We start from the raw sequence: 15495 nt of genomic DNA on the forward strand, positions 1-15495 counted from the left end.
CGGGGCCTGCGAGCTGGGCCCCGCGGCCGTGCGGGAACCATGGCGGCCTCGGAGGCGGCGGCGGCGGGGTCAGCGGCTCTGGCGGCGGGTGCCCGGGCCGTCCCGGTGGCCACGAGAGGAGCCGCCGCCGCCGCCGCCTCGGGCCCGTGGGTGCCTCCGGGACCCCGACTGAGGGGCAGCCGGCCGCGGCCCGCGGGGGCGACGCAGCAGCCCGCGGCCCCCGCGCCGCCGGCTGGGGAGCTGATCCAGCCGTCGGTGAGTGAGCTGTCCCGGGCCGTGCGGACCAACATCCTGTGCACCGTGCGCGGCTGCGGCAAGATCCTACCCAACAGCCCCGCGCTCAACATGCACCTGGTCAAGAGCCACCGCCTGCAGGTGAGCCCGACGCGGCCGGCGGCCCGGGCGGCTGGGCCTGGCTCCAACAAAGCGCCCGGCGCCGGAGCGCGAACCCGGCCTCGGGGGGACGAGCGCCCTGCGCGCCGCCGCTGCTGCCCCGCCGGCCTCTGGCCGCCCCGACCGGAGGCGGCTGTCGAACCCTCCCAACTGGCCCCGCAGGTGCGGCCTCTGGCGGGGAGGAGGAGCCGGGACCCCCGGGTCTGCCACACGCGCCGGTTCCCTGGTTCCGTGGCCCCGAGTGTTGTGCCGGGCGCCGGCCCAGGCATTTTACACGTTTTTGCCCGTGACTTCTCACGGCAGTTTGGCGACGGACGCGTCGTCTCCATTATATTAATGAGAAACAGATTATGCAACAACCTAGGTGATGCGGGGCTTTAAACCGGGGCCTCTGGTTCTGAAGCCCTGTGCTTGCCACCACACCCACAATTCCGTCCTTAGGTCCTGCCTAGTGGACTGTATGTGCCAAAATAACTAGAAGAGAGGGTTTTAAATGTTCTTACCACCAAGAGACAGTACGTTTGAGGTCAAGGACACGTTAAATACTCAGACTTGATCACTATGCAATGTATATGTGCATCCATGCTGCACACTGCGCCCCATCAGTAGGAATGATTACTGTGTTAATTACTGTGTTTATTAAGAATAAAAAAATGTTTTAAAGGGGCGGTAGGTTTGCCTCTAAACACCATCAGTCAGTTTCACGGTGTTGGTAAGATCAGCTCAGGATTGAGACCTAAGGGAAATTGCCCCTGTGGCTCTTCTCTAAGAGGGGTACACAGTAAATACACCATGACAATAGTCTGAACAACCCTCCATGTTATGCAAAACAGGGCAGTCATTTTCAACCCCGGGACACATCTGTGACAAGCTTATTAAAAATCCAGATGTCCAACCCCACCCCAGACCTATTAAGTCATAATCTCTCAGTCATTACAATGGCAAGTTTCCTTCCACCACTCCAGGCCAGCAGTGACGTAATTCAAAAGCGCAAGTCATTGAAAGCAGTTCTGCGAATATGTAGCTTTTGATGATCAGGAGTAAATTTAGAGTACCCAGAGTATCGCATGTTCTGTCTGCCCATAGTCAGGCTTCTGATAAGAATTTCACAGCAGAAAACTCTGAGGTTGTAGTCTCTAGTAGGACAGATGTGTCGCCAATGAAGGGTGATCTGCTCTTACCACCATCTAAACTGAGGTACAACGACGTTCTCAAATGAAGATCAGGGAGCCAGCCGGTCAGGAAATGTACTTGAGGTATGCTGAGGAAGACCCTGCAGGTAGGGCAGAATTGTTGGACTGAAAAGCTCTAGGTTTCTTTCAGCACACAAGTGTAACTCTGGGAATGGCTTTCAACCTATTGTTTTGTTTTCATACTAAATTTTAACTGAATCCTTTTTTTCCCTATTGTTTTTGTGTTTTTTTTGTTTCTTTTTGAGACAGCGTCTCCATCACCCAAGCTGGAGTGCAGTGGCGCCATCTCAGCTCACTGTAACCTCCACCTCCTGGGTACAAGCAGTTCTCCTGCCTCAGCCTCCCTAGTAGCTGGGATTACAGGCACCTGCCACCACACCCTGCTAATTTTGTTTTGTATTTTTAGTAGAGACGGGTTTTACCACGATGGCCAGCCTGGTATCGAACTCCTGACCCTCGGGTGATCTACCCATTTCGGCCTCTCAAAGTGCTGGGATTCCGGGTGTGAGCCACTGTGCCCAACCTAAATCCTTTATTTAATCACAACTTAGAATGAACTATTTCTTAATAGTTTCTGTTGTTCCTTTCTGTGGACTTGCTGTTAGGAGCTCTAGCTGTTTAAAAACCCTGGTAAACATCTGTTGAACATAAAGATACCATTTACTTTTCAGGACTGGTTAGTATACCGTAGGTTTGTTTCTAATTATGTTGGGTTTTTTGTTTTGTTTTGTTTGAGACAGTCTCACTCTGTCACCCAGGCTGGAGTGCAGTGGCGTGATCTTGGATCACTGCAACCTCCGCCTCCCAGGTTCAAGCGAGTCTCCTGTCTCAGCCGGCCTAGTAGCTGAGATTACAGGTGCATACCACGATGCCCAGCTAATTTTTGTATTTTCAGTAGAGATGGGGTTTCACTATGTTGGCCAGGCTGGTCTTGAACTCCTGACCGCAAATGATCCACCCACGTCAGCCTCCCAAGGGCTGGGATTACAGGTGTGAGCTACTGCACCCAGCCAGGGAAAACTTTTTTTTTTTAGCAGGAATTATACCTCACCAGATCCATCACTTTTTTTCTTGACAAACAAACTGACTTTCCTGTCTTGTCCTGGCTGTCTAACCACAGTGCCCAGTGGCCCCTGAGCAGCTGCTGTCTTGGTGTCTTCCTTTAATGAAGGTGGTCTGTGTGACACAATAGCCATCTATATGATGGTGCCCAGTATGGTGATCCATACCCTCAGTCTGGTTACTACATAGAAGGCTCTTGAGGGTCTTGCTTTGTTACCCAGGTTGCTGTCAGACTCTTGAGCTCAAGTGATCTTCCTGCTTTAGCCTCCCCAGTAGCTGAGACTATAGGCTCTGCCACCATACCCTGCCTCAGACATTGTTCTTTTTTTGTTTGAGACAGCCTCACTCTATCACCCAGACTGGAGTGCAGTGGTATGATCTTGGCTCACTGCAACTTATGCCTCTCGGGTTCAAGCAATTCTCTTGCCTCAGTCTCCTGAGTAGTTGGGATGCTACTCATGGTGGAGGCATGCTCCACCATGCCCGACTAATTTTTGTTTTATTAGTAGAGACAGGGTTTCGCCATGTTGCTCAGGCTGGTCTTGAACTTCTGACCTCAAGTGACCCGCCTGCTTCAGCCTCCCAAAGTACTGGGATTACAGGAGTGAGCCGCTGCGCCACGCCTCAAATATTATTGTTGATACCTGTTTTCAAAGTACTGGAAGGAGGGAGAGGTAAGGACAAAGAACCGGGAGGAAGGCTGGCTCGGAAACTATCTTAGGTTTTAAGAGCTGTGTTGACCAGAGACTCCACCTACATTCTGCCCTGAGTATCTCATTGGCAGGTTTTCTTATAGGCAGTGGAAATTTTCAGTCTTGGTTACAGCTGCTTGCATAATTTCTTTCATTGTTTATATATTTTCTAGATTATATTTTCTTCCTCTCCCCACTAGTTGCTGTATGGTTCTTATTTTATTCTAATCTTTCTTCCCAAAACACCCCACCCGCAACCAAATCTTCCCTTCTTAACATAAATGATGAGCAAGCCCTTCAGAACGAGGATGGGTGAGAATGAGGAATTGGATTGCAAGCTGTAGAGTATGTGCTGCCTTCTGGTTTGATGTGGGTGCCTAAGGTATATGGCCATATTCCATGTCTGTAAGGAAATCCAGAAATCTAGCCCAGCCTTGTGTACGGTGGGATTCATGGAGAAATGAAAGCTATGAGGATTCAGAGGCAGGAAGAATAGAAGTAAATGCACATTTTTTTATTGCTAGAGATTCTTTTGTTCCTTGTGTATGAAAGCAGTGGAGGGGACAGGCGGCCACTTAACCTCTTATCAAGCAACATTTATATTTGTAAAACATGGCTTAGAGGATTTTGTGTTATTTTTAGTCCAGAGGTTTGCTTTTAATGATTTGCCAGAAATTTTTTAAGGAAAGGAAAGGTTCCAAGTTGCTCTATAGAGTATATTGTGCAAAGATTTCTAATTTTAAATTTAAAATAAGATGACAAAGCAAACCGTTTCCTTCTTGGATGCTTTCTCGGAAGGCAGTCAGGTGGTGCTAGAGTAGCTAGAAAGACAGTTTTTCCTCGTTTTTGCTATAGTTCTTACAATCCTTTCTTTTCACCCTCTGCTCTTCAACTGTGTGTTCCTTTTCCTCTTGTGTATTTCCTTTCTGTCTTGTTACTGGATTGTTTCCTCTCATAGGTTCTTTATTCAGTTATGCGCACAAAAGATACAGTACAAAAAGTCTAGTGCATTTTAGTCTTGAAAGTATATAGAACTTCAGAATAAAAACACCACTTTCTCACTGAACTTCCATTTTATCGTGCCGTTGCCATTTCTCATCTCAGCCATCCTACCCTTGAGCTTATTCTCTGAGGACAGAAATGGGAAGAAGGCCCCAAAAGCAGCGGGTGGGGGTGGGAGGAGGCTGCTGTGCTGGTGAGTGGTGGGGTGTTGGCTCTCGGAAAGCAGGAGCATGGACAGTGTCAGCTTGTTGCCATGACAGTGAGGTTATTAACATCCACTTTGACTGTCTTTAGTGGTCTCTTCCCCACGCATGATAGTTTTGGCTTAGACGGCCACCTGAAGAGATTCAGTATAATGCTACCAGTTTTTATTGAACATTTATTCTGTTCAAAACATTCCCAAAGGCAACAGAAGATACAGATAAATCCCTGCCCATGAAAAGGTGTGGGGCATTAGAATGCATTCTCTTAGGTGTCATGAAGTAATGAGAGAAGACAAAGTAGTTTGAAGCTATGGAGTAAGGGACTTCGAGTATCCCAGGCTCAAGAAGTTGGGACTTGAACAGTACAGGGGTGCTGCTGAAAACGTTTGAGGGAGGTAATGACATGATCGAAGCTATACTTGAGAAAGGTGAATCTGATAAAGTATGAGTGAAAAAGAGACTGAAGGTCTAGAAATTAGATTAAGAGGCTAATGACAAAATCCACATAAATAGGAGGACTTGAATGAAGGGGCACTGACAAAGAAGAGGACAGGAGATAGTAAAAGGCATTCAACGATGAGAGCACACGCTACGGGGGAGCATGAGGGAGGTTGGAAGGGATAATGAAAGGATTACCGAGCATCACTGACAATGTCTTCAAAATGAGCAGGAATCTTGTAGTGATCCTAATCCGTGGTTTTATGGAGCATTTCACAGCCTAGGAACATACAAGGGGGATATCTCCCTGGAATGTAAATTGACTAAGAGGAGTTCAGTAACGGTCAAATGAATGCAGGATTTTAGAGTCTTGCTTAGTATTCTTACCACATTTCATTTAATCTACTCATAGTCTTTTTCTCTTACCGCTAACACTAGATGGAAAAACTATAAGTTAATTAAAAGTATTTCACAAAATGTGCTCGTTTTCAGTCATTCTGTTTCCACTCCAGCCTGTTGTATTGGTTTTTTGAAATAATTATTTAAAGTAATTTTCGTTTTGCAGGATGGCATAGTCAATCCAACAATAAGAAAAGATTTGAAAACTGTACCGAAATTCTACTGTTGTCCAATTGAAGGCTGCCCCAGAGGCCCTGACAGACCATTTTCTCAGTTTTCTCTCGTAAAACAGGTACTGTATACTTCTCTGAGGATGAGATGCTATAAACCTATTGTGCATTCTGATTACTTAGCAGACATAACTACAGAATCGAGTAGACAGCTGCTTGTGAGAGGAGGCCTGTGTGTCTCCCAGTTGGTATAAACCTGAGTATGCTGTCACACAAGTGGAAGGAAAAGCGGCTTGGTCTGGAGGGAATATGTCCAGAAGTGAGTTAAAATAGAGAGAGAGAGTAAACCAGTTCAGCAAAGAATGAGAACAGGTTTGCCTGCAGATTTCCTCTGTGAGTCTGCATACCTCCGAGGGCTGAGAGCAAAGGCACAAAGGAACTGTTCTTCCCAGGGGAATAAGAACCTGCAGAATCCAGGAAAAGAATCGTTTTGGAAGCCGCCATCTTAAGAGGAGGGAGGGCCCCAGTGACTGGGACAAGAGGTGATTCAGAACCGGAAGAGACTGGCATCTGAAATGTTCCCCCGAGGGTCTGCTGGTGGGTGTCCGAGAAGAGCATTGGAAAGACATGTTTTTCCTGCCCACAGCACTTACAGATCAGAGTGTAAATTTGGGGGACCATAGTTGTTTCCAGAACAATCTCCTCACTTTTCACAAAGCAAAGCAACAGGAAGAGGCATATATATAATTTTAACTGCAATGTGCCTGCTTTTACATTCTTTTGACTTGGACTGCTGTATTTTATATGTTATTTATATTAACAGTGTAAAATCATTATTAATTTGGGTGGATGATGGTTTCTGAAATGTTTTGACCAATTGCTGTTTTTCATCTTAATCCCTTCTGTGTTCTTCCTAGCACTTTATGAAAATACATGCTGAGAAGAAGCACAAATGTAGTAAGTGCAGCAATTCATATGGTACAGAATGGGACCTGAAAAGACACACAGAGGACTGTGGCAAGACCTTTCGGTGCACATGCGGCTGTCCCTACGCCAGTAGAACGGCATTGCAGTCTCACATCTACCGAACGGGCCACGAGATCCCTGCAGAACACAGGTGAAGGGAAAGGAATGGTGGCACAAAAGTTAGTAGCTATGCGAAGCATTTCAGATGAAACATCCTGGAGAGCCAGTGGTGTGGGAAGAAAAAAGGAATCTTAGAAAATGTGTGACGTTGAAGAAGGAAGCTTTTGAAAATGGAAGCAGGTCTTGCAAATGACCTGTGTCTGGGCCTGAAATCTTGACTCAGTTGTTTCCCCTATTTTTTCTGCTAACCCTCTTTGAGAGTCCATTTGAAAATCTCAGCTTCTAGAATTTTCTATTAGAGGGAACCAAACTGCCAACGAATAAATTTTATCATGAAACTACTTCATTTAAAGGTCAAATTTTCATTTAGTGTGATAGCTTCCTGCCGTAGAAATGAGAAAACTTGCATTATGTAAATCTTTTAGCTTCTTTTGGCTTAAAGATCTGAGTTGAGTTCTAGTACTTAGATCTTAACAACAAAAAAAAAAGGTATGCTTCCTCCTTTTCTGTTTGCATGTTTCTGAAAGTTCACCTGCCATAATAGGACCAACTCCCAGAGTTGCGAAAGAAGGGATTTATCTTGTCTGGGTTGAATATGACCTCTGCTGTAGAGGGAGGAAATGACATTTGTCAGTGAGGATAGAGTGTCATGGTCAAAGAAAGTTGTATTTTAAGGTTTTCTTTTTGCTCTGTCATTGTTTTCAGGGACCCACCTAGTAAGAAAAGGAAAATGGAAAACTGTGTGCAAAACCAGAAGTTATCCAACAAGACGATTGAAACATTGAACAACCAACCAATCCCTAGACCAGACACTCAAGAACTAGAAGCTTCAGAAATAAAACTAGAACCATCTTTTGAAGACTCTTGTGGCTCTAACACTGACAAGCAGACTCTTACAACACCACCGAGATATCCTCAGAAGTTGCTTTTACCAAAGCCCAAAGTGGCTTTGGTTAAACTACCCGTGATGCAGTTTTCTCTCATGCCTGTCTTTGTGCCTACAGCCGACTCCTCAGCCCAGCCTGCGGTGTTAGGTGTTGATCAGGGCTCTGCCACAGGAGCTGTGCACTTACTACCCTTGTCAGTAGGAACCCTGATCCTCGGCCTAGATTCAGAGGCTTGCTCTCTTAAAGAGAGCCTACCTCTTTTCAAAATTGCTAATCCTGTTGCTGTTGAGCCAATAAGTACTGGTGTTCAAGTGAACTTGGGTAAAAGTCCATCTAATCCTTTACAAGAACTGGGGAACACATGTCAAAAGAACAGCATTTCTTCAATCAACGTGCAGACAGATCTGTCTTACGCCTCACAAAACTTTATACCTTCTGCACAGTGGGCCACCGCTGATTCCTCTGTGTCATCTTGTTCTCAAACTGATTTGTCGTTTGATTCTCAAGTGTCTCTTCCCATTAGTGTTCACACTCAGACATTTTTGCCCAGCTCTAAGGTAACTTCATCTATAGCTGCTCAGACTGATGCATTTATGGACACCTGTTTCCAGTCAGGTGGGGTCTCCAGAGAAACTCAAACCAGTGGGATACAAAGTCCAACAGATGACCATGTACAGATGGACCAAGCTAGAATGTGCCAAGACATTTTTGAGAGTGTTCATTCATCATATAATGTTGCTACAGGTAACATTATAAGTAACAGTTTAGTAGCAGAGACAGTAACTCATAGTTTGTTACCTCAGAATGAGCCTAAGACTTTAAATCAAGATATTGAGAAATCTGCACCAATTATAAACTTCAGTGCACAGAATAGTATGCTTCCTTCACAGAACATGACAGATAATCAGACCCAAACCATAGATTTATTAAGTGATTTGGAAAACATCTTGTCAAGTAATCTACCTGCTCAGACATTGGATCATCGTAGTCTTTTGTCTGACACAAATCCTGGACCTGACACCCAGCTCCCATCTGGCCCAGCCCAGAACCCTGGAATCGATTTTGATATTGAAGAGTTCTTTTCGGCCTCAAATATCCAGACTCAAACTGAAGAGAGTGAACTTAGCACCATGAACACGGAGCCAGTTTTGGAGTCACTGGACATAGAGACTCAAACGGACTTCTTACTCGCAGATACCTCTGCTCAGTCCTACGGGTGTAGGGGAAATTCTAACTTCTTAGGCCTTGAGATGTTTGACACACAGACACAGACAGACTTAAACTTTTTCTTAGACAGTAGCCCTCATCTGCCTCTAGGAAGTATTCTGAAACACTCCAGCTTTTCCATGAGTACCGATTCATCTGACACAGAGACCCAAACTGAAGGAATCTCTACTGCTAAAAATATACCTGCTCTAGAAAGCAAAGTTCAGTTGAATAGTACAGAAACACAGACCATGAGTTCTGGGTTTGAAACCCTGGGGAGCTTGTTCTTCACCAGCAATGAAACGCAAACAGCAATGGACGACTTTCTTCTGGCCGATCTGGCCTGGAACACGATGGAGTCTCAGTTCAGCTCTGTAGAAACCCAGACTTCTGCGGAACCACACACAGTCTCCGACTTCTAAAACTAACAGTGGAGTCCGTGTGTGAAACAGCATCTACCATTTCCTCTGGAGTAAAACTATGGACTGGGGACAACAGTATTAATTCGATTGAATGTAGTTGATGATGCAGTTGCTTAGCTTCTTTGCGATTCTTTGCCTTTTGAACTTGTAAACAGAAATTTGTGTATAAATGTGAGTATATTATAAAGTTTGAGATGTTGATCTAAATTGTTTTTGTGTTGCCTACATTTGCCTTTTCACAGCTAGTCTTTTCATGTTAAAAAAAAAAATGTATTTCATACCTTTAAAACCTATAGCCATTTAGCTGAAGCCCAGCTTACCAGGTTCAAGGGTACAAACTTCTCAAATCTTCAAAACATTTTAGTCAAAGTGCAATATACTTAAATTGCACCTAAAATATCTTTGGCGTGCTTGTTAGAAATTCCTGATTCCTGTTACTAATCACTAAAGAAATGGGATGCTGCCACCGTAGGATTTAAGCAGTGGTGCTTCTGTACTCTTAGACTTCTGCTGCCTGCACCTTCGTCAGCTTTGACGCCTCTTTTCTGATTTAAAGACACCAAGAAAAACTACAACTCTCTTTAGCTTTGAAGCAGTTTTCATGTAATCAATGCCACCTCTTCCCTACATGAACTATTGATACCAGCATACAAGTGTATAGCACTTTACACACAAGAGGTTTATTGATGTAAAATTATCAGCTAGGGAAACAGCAGCGGACCAGGCGTGGTGGCTTACCCTTGTAATCCCAGCACTTTGGGAGGCCAAAGCAGAAGGATCATTTGAGCCCAGGAGTTCAACACCAGCTTGGGCAACATAGGGAGACTGTGTCTCTGGAAATTTTTTTTTTTTTTAATTCGCCAGGCATAATGGCATGCGCCTGTGATCCCAGCTACTTGGGAGGCTGAGGTGAGAGGATCACTTGAGGAGGCTGGGGCTGCCATGAGCCATGATCATGGCACTGTACTCCAACCTGGGTAACAGGGCAAGACCCTGTCTCAAAATTTAACAAACAAAACCCAGCAGCAAGCACCTAGTGTAGTGTTCCTGCTAAATAAGGGTAGGTTATCCAAACCATGAGAACAGGGAGTTACGGAAACAGGCCTATGACCTTATCTTGGGGTGTGCCCTGTGAAGATCCTTTCTGCTCTCCACAGTAGGCCAGAGTTGGGGGCTCTGGAGCTGTTTCCCAAAGTGCACCCACAGGCTGGATCTGAGTTTTGTCACTCAAAAGCAAGAAGAAAAGTGGGAAAGGGGCATCCCCCATTAGGTTTCAATACTTTGCACCTCTACTAAGCTTGATAGGACAGGAGTGCAATCTACAATTATTTTAAAGTGAATTTCCTTCCATCCACCATTCTTTATCTTTTTCTTGAATAAGAAAAGATATCTAGCAAGGATATTACTTGTGCCTTGAGGCTAGCAATTACAGGATAGCTTCATCTAAAATACGGCATTCTGCATTTTTTTTTAAGAGAATAATACCAAACAGTCTTCAAAGAAAACAAAGAAGGTGAAGACCTGTTGCTTCAATAATCAAGAATGCTTTCTGTGTTTTGAGGTGGGAGCATGATCATGTATACTTTGGGGATTTTCTGTATTTAGGAGATCTTGGATTCTTAATTGTTGGCTAAGTTCCAGTCAAATAGGAATCAGTGCAGCCTGTAAGTTCACCACATTCACTCACACACACACACATACACACACACAAATGCTCCTTTCTGTGGTACATGCTTGTGTTACTGAAAGCTAAATCCTCAAAACCTAGTAAGGGGACTAATGATTCATTAAAGTAAATTGATGGTTTTGCTACTAATTCCTATCCCATACATTTGATACAAAAGAAGTGTTGGTAATGGATAAATAACATACCCTGGGCAGATGAACTCAACCTAGTAGGTGAGAGTTTGCTTTGGTCACAGTTGCCTATGAGTGTGGGTTTCAAAACAAACATAAAGCCTTAACTTAGAATTTCATTATGTTTTCGAATCATCACTGCCTTAATATTCAAGCTTCTATTTAAGTCCTCCTAATAAAGGAGAAATGCATGTTTATGGCTGTTTTGTAAATATAAATGGAGTGATCTATGGCTTAAAAAATTTTTTGTTTCTGTGACAATGTTTGTAAATCTAGCCAATAGAGTTATTTACAGAAAAAATTGAGCATGTAATAATACAAGAACTGTTTCCCCTCAAAACCTGAACTTGAATTATTTGTAAAAACTGAAATTTAGTGATTAAAGAGAAGCCAGAATTGTACCTTTTTTGTGAATTCTTGAACCTACTCATAAATATGACTTATTTTATTGCCTTAAGTTTTCACAATCATTGTCTTCTGAAAGCCATATGATAAAATGATTTTATTTCATCATACCCAGTTATTTTCATTATTGTTTTTCTTTTGTTCATGAAAATATGCTAACAATTTTCCTAGGAAAGACACTCCAGGTAATACCAGCCAGATGGCTGACTATAGGTCCCTAATGCTTGTTGCATCCACAGAAAAGGACCAAAAGAATGAATAAAATACATTTTGACTACAGTATCTAAAAGAAAATGAGGCCTGGCACGATGGCTCATGCCTGTAATCCCAGCACTTTAGGAGGCTGAGGTGGATGGATCACCTGAGAACAGGAGTTCGAGACCGGCCTGGCCAACATGGTGAAACCCCATCTCTACTAAAAATACAGTAATTAGCCAGGCGTGGTGGTATGCACCTGTAATCCCAGCTACTCGGGAGGCTGAGGGAGGAGAATCACTTGAACCTGGGAGGCAGAGGTTGCAGTGAGCCAAGACTGCACCACTGTACTCCATCCTGGGTGGCAAAGTAAGACTGTCTCACACACACAAAAAAAAAAATGCTGGAGAAGTCCAGGCACGGTGGCTCATGCCCGTAATCCCAACACTTTGGGAGGCCGAGATGGGCCGATCACGAGGTCAGGAGATCGAGACCATCCTGGCTAACACAGTGAAACCCCGTCTCTAGTAAAAATAAAAAAAAATTAGCCAGGCGTGGTGGCGGGCACCTGTAGTCCCAGCTACTCAGGAGGCTGAGGCAGGAGAATGATGTGAACCTGGGAGGTGGAGCTTGCAGTGAGCCGAGATCATGCCACTGGACTCCAGTCTGGGCAACAGAGCGAGACTCCATCAAGAAAAAAAGAAAAGAAAATGCTGGAGTATGTCAGGGGAGTGGTGGAGAATCTGTGGCACACAGAGACTCAGGGTGGCCCCAGAGAGAAGGAAGTGAAACACCCTGCTCTGCCACCCCATCTCCCCAGTCAGGATCAGCTCAGAACCAAGACGGATTTCTGTCTGGGGAAAAGAAAGGCAGGTCGCCAACAGGTCCCATTACCACCACAGACACCTGTAGTCTTTTCTGCTGGGGAATCCTGCAGTTCTCTCAGGCCCTGAGCCCAGTTTAGAAAGCTGCCTCAAATTTCCATGGCCGTGTTACTGCAGAGAAGAAGGCCACATTGTGACCCAAGCTGCTACAGCATGGCATCATTTTCAAACTGTACCCACTGCTCTAGGGGACAGTAACCACTGCATCTCTCCATCCCTGAGGCTCTGCTGTCACTGTACCATCTCACACACAGTAGTGCAGCATACCCCAGCTGAGGTGCTACAGCTCCCTACTCCTTGGGAACAAGCTGCCCAAGAGGTGCTCCATCTTACCCATCCTAGAGGCAGCACAGTCCTGAACTCAACTACTCAGAACCTAGGCCTAGTAGAACAGCCATGACCCTAGCACCCAAGCCCATGCAGTGCCCTGCCTCCAAAGGAACAGGAAGTCTTGCTCAGCGGGGAAGCCAAGCTCAAGCCAGTGGACCAGCCCGGCATCCTTCGGCATGCAAAAAGCCTGATACTCCATCCACAAAGGAGCCATACTCAACCCGGTATGCCAGCCACACAGTCTCCTGCAGCCACTGAAGCACTTGCAGGCATTGCTGACATTGATTACAGCTGAAGAACCTGCATGAAGACCACACTACTACTGTACCCATGCAGAACCAAAGCCAATGTGCCTTACTCAACTGATACTTAGGCCCCATCTGCATGTTAAAGCCTTTCCCTATGAAAGCTACTCTATAGAACTGGAAAAGGCAGCTGATCCATCAGCTGCAAAGGAATCAACATAGGAACACAAGAAGCATGAAAAAGCAAACAAATATGACACCAACAAAGAAACACAATAATTCTCCAATAACCCCAAAGTTAGAGAGAAATGTATGAATTTCTTGAAAAGCAATTCAAAATAATGATCTTGAGGAAGCTCAGCAAGACATAAGAGAATACAGATAAGCAAAATAATTCTTGATCTGAGTGAGAAATTCAAGAGAGATAGATATATTTTAAAAAGAACTAAACAGAAATCTTTGATCTGAAGAATTTAACAAATGAAATAAAAAATACAATTGAGAGCTTCAAGAGCAGCCTAGATCAAGCAGAAAAAAAAGGAATTTCTTTCTTTCTTCTTCTTTTTTTTTTTTTTTTTCTTTTTTTTTGAGACGGAGTCTCCCTCTGTCACCGAGGCTGCAGTGCAGTGGTGCCATCTCAGTGCACTGCAACTTCCACCTCCTAGGTTCAAGCGGTTCTCATGCCTCAGCCTCCTTAATATCTTGGATTATAGGTGTTTACCACCACACCTGGCTAACTTTTGTATTTTTAGTAGAGAGGAGGTTTCATCATGTTGGCTAGTCTGGTCCTGAACTCCTGACCTCTGGTGATCTGCCTGCCTCAACCTCCCAAAGTGCTGGGATTACAGGTGTGAGCCACCGCACCCAGTCAAAAAATAAAAAGAATTTGTTAACTTGAAGACAGCACTTTTGAAATAATGCATTCAAAGGAAATAAAGAGAGAATGAAAAATAGTGAAGAAAGTTGACAGGACTTATGGGGACATCATTAAAAGATACTCACACTATGAGATTTTCAGAGGGAGATAGAGAAAGGCACAGAAAGCTTATTTAATGAAATAATAGCTGAAAACTTCCCAAGTCCTGGAAGAGATATATGGACATCCAGATCCATGGCACTCAAAGAACCCCAAATAGATTCAACCCAAAGAGGTCCTCTCAGAGGCACATTGTAATCAAACTGTAAAAATTCAAAGACACCGAGTTTTAAAAGCAGTAAGAGAAAAGTATCAAATCATATATAAGGGAATCTCCATTACACTATCAACAGATTTCTCAGCAGAAACCTTGAAGCCCAGGAAAGAATGGGATGATATAGTCAATGTTCTGAAAGAAAAAAAAAAAACTGCCACCCAAGAATGCTATACCCTGTCATTTAGAAATGAAAGTGAAATAAAGTATATTGCAGACAAGCGAAAGCTGAAGGAATTCATCACCACTAGACTGGCCTTACAAGAAATGGTATGGAAGTACTTCAACCAAAAGCAAAAGGATGATAATTACTTTCATCATTTTGTGTGTCATAAGAAAACATATGACAGTATAAAACTCACTGGTAGAGGTAAATTCATAATCAAATTCAGAATACACCATTACTCTAATGGTGGCATATGTCTTTTAGATCTCTAGTATGAATAACTACAGCTATAATACACTGTTAAGGAAAACACAATATAAAAAGATGTAAATTAAGAAAAAAATTTAAATTGTGGAGGAAGGGCAAAAATTTTTTGTGTGAGTATCTGTACAGGACCAAAGTTGTTAATCAGCTTTAAAAAGTCTATTATATGTATAAGATTTTTCATGTGAGCACCTTAGTAACCACAGAAAGAAAAATTACCTCAAATACACAAATGAGAAAGAGAAAGGAATCAAAAGTTTAGCACTGCAGAAAACCACCAAAACAACAAAAGAGGAAGAAAAGAACAAAGGATATATAAATCAGAAAATAATTTTTAAAATAGCAGGAGTAAGTCTTTGCCTATCAATAATAACCTTGGGCTAGGTGTGGTGGCTCATACCTGTAATCCCAGCACTTTGGGAGGCCAAGGGGGCATGGATCACAAGGTCAAGAGATCGAGACCATCCTGGCCAACATGGTGAAACCCCGTCTCTACTAAAAATACAAAAATTAGTTGGGCGTGGTAGCACGTGCCTGTAATCCCAGCTACTCAGGAGGCTGAGGCAGGAGACTCGCTAGAGCCCGGAAAGTGGAGGTTGCAGTGGGCTGGGATTGCGCCACTGCACTCCAGCCTGGCAACAGAGCAAGACTCCTTCTCTAATAATAATAATAATAATAATAATAACCTTGAATGTAAATAGATTAAATTCTCCAGTTAAAGATATAGAGAGGCTGAATGGATTTAGAAAATAAAACCTGCAACACCATCCAACTACATGGCGCCTGCAAGAGACTCACTTAACATG

General features: G+C 43.9%; 1 protein-coding gene across 1 annotated transcript; it reads left to right on the forward strand.

Annotated features, from left to right (window-relative positions):
* The first annotated feature begins 9 nt into the window (after nt 1-9).
* ATMIN (ATM interactor) lies at nt 10-11411 on the forward strand. Its single transcript, XM_007994166.3, has 4 exons — nt 10-375; nt 5549-5674; nt 6470-6669; nt 7344-11411. The coding sequence occupies exons 1-4, from the start codon at nt 40-42 to the stop codon at nt 9151-9153; spliced, it is 2472 nt and encodes an 823-aa protein (XP_007992357.3). The 5' UTR covers nt 10-39; the 3' UTR covers nt 9154-11411.
* The last annotated feature ends 4084 nt before the right edge of the window (nt 11412-15495 follow it).

This window comes from Chlorocebus sabaeus, chromosome 5 (assembly GCF_047675955.1).
Source record: "Chlorocebus sabaeus isolate Y175 chromosome 5, mChlSab1.0.hap1, whole genome shotgun sequence".
Taxonomy (NCBI): domain Eukaryota; kingdom Metazoa; phylum Chordata; class Mammalia; order Primates; family Cercopithecidae; genus Chlorocebus; species Chlorocebus sabaeus.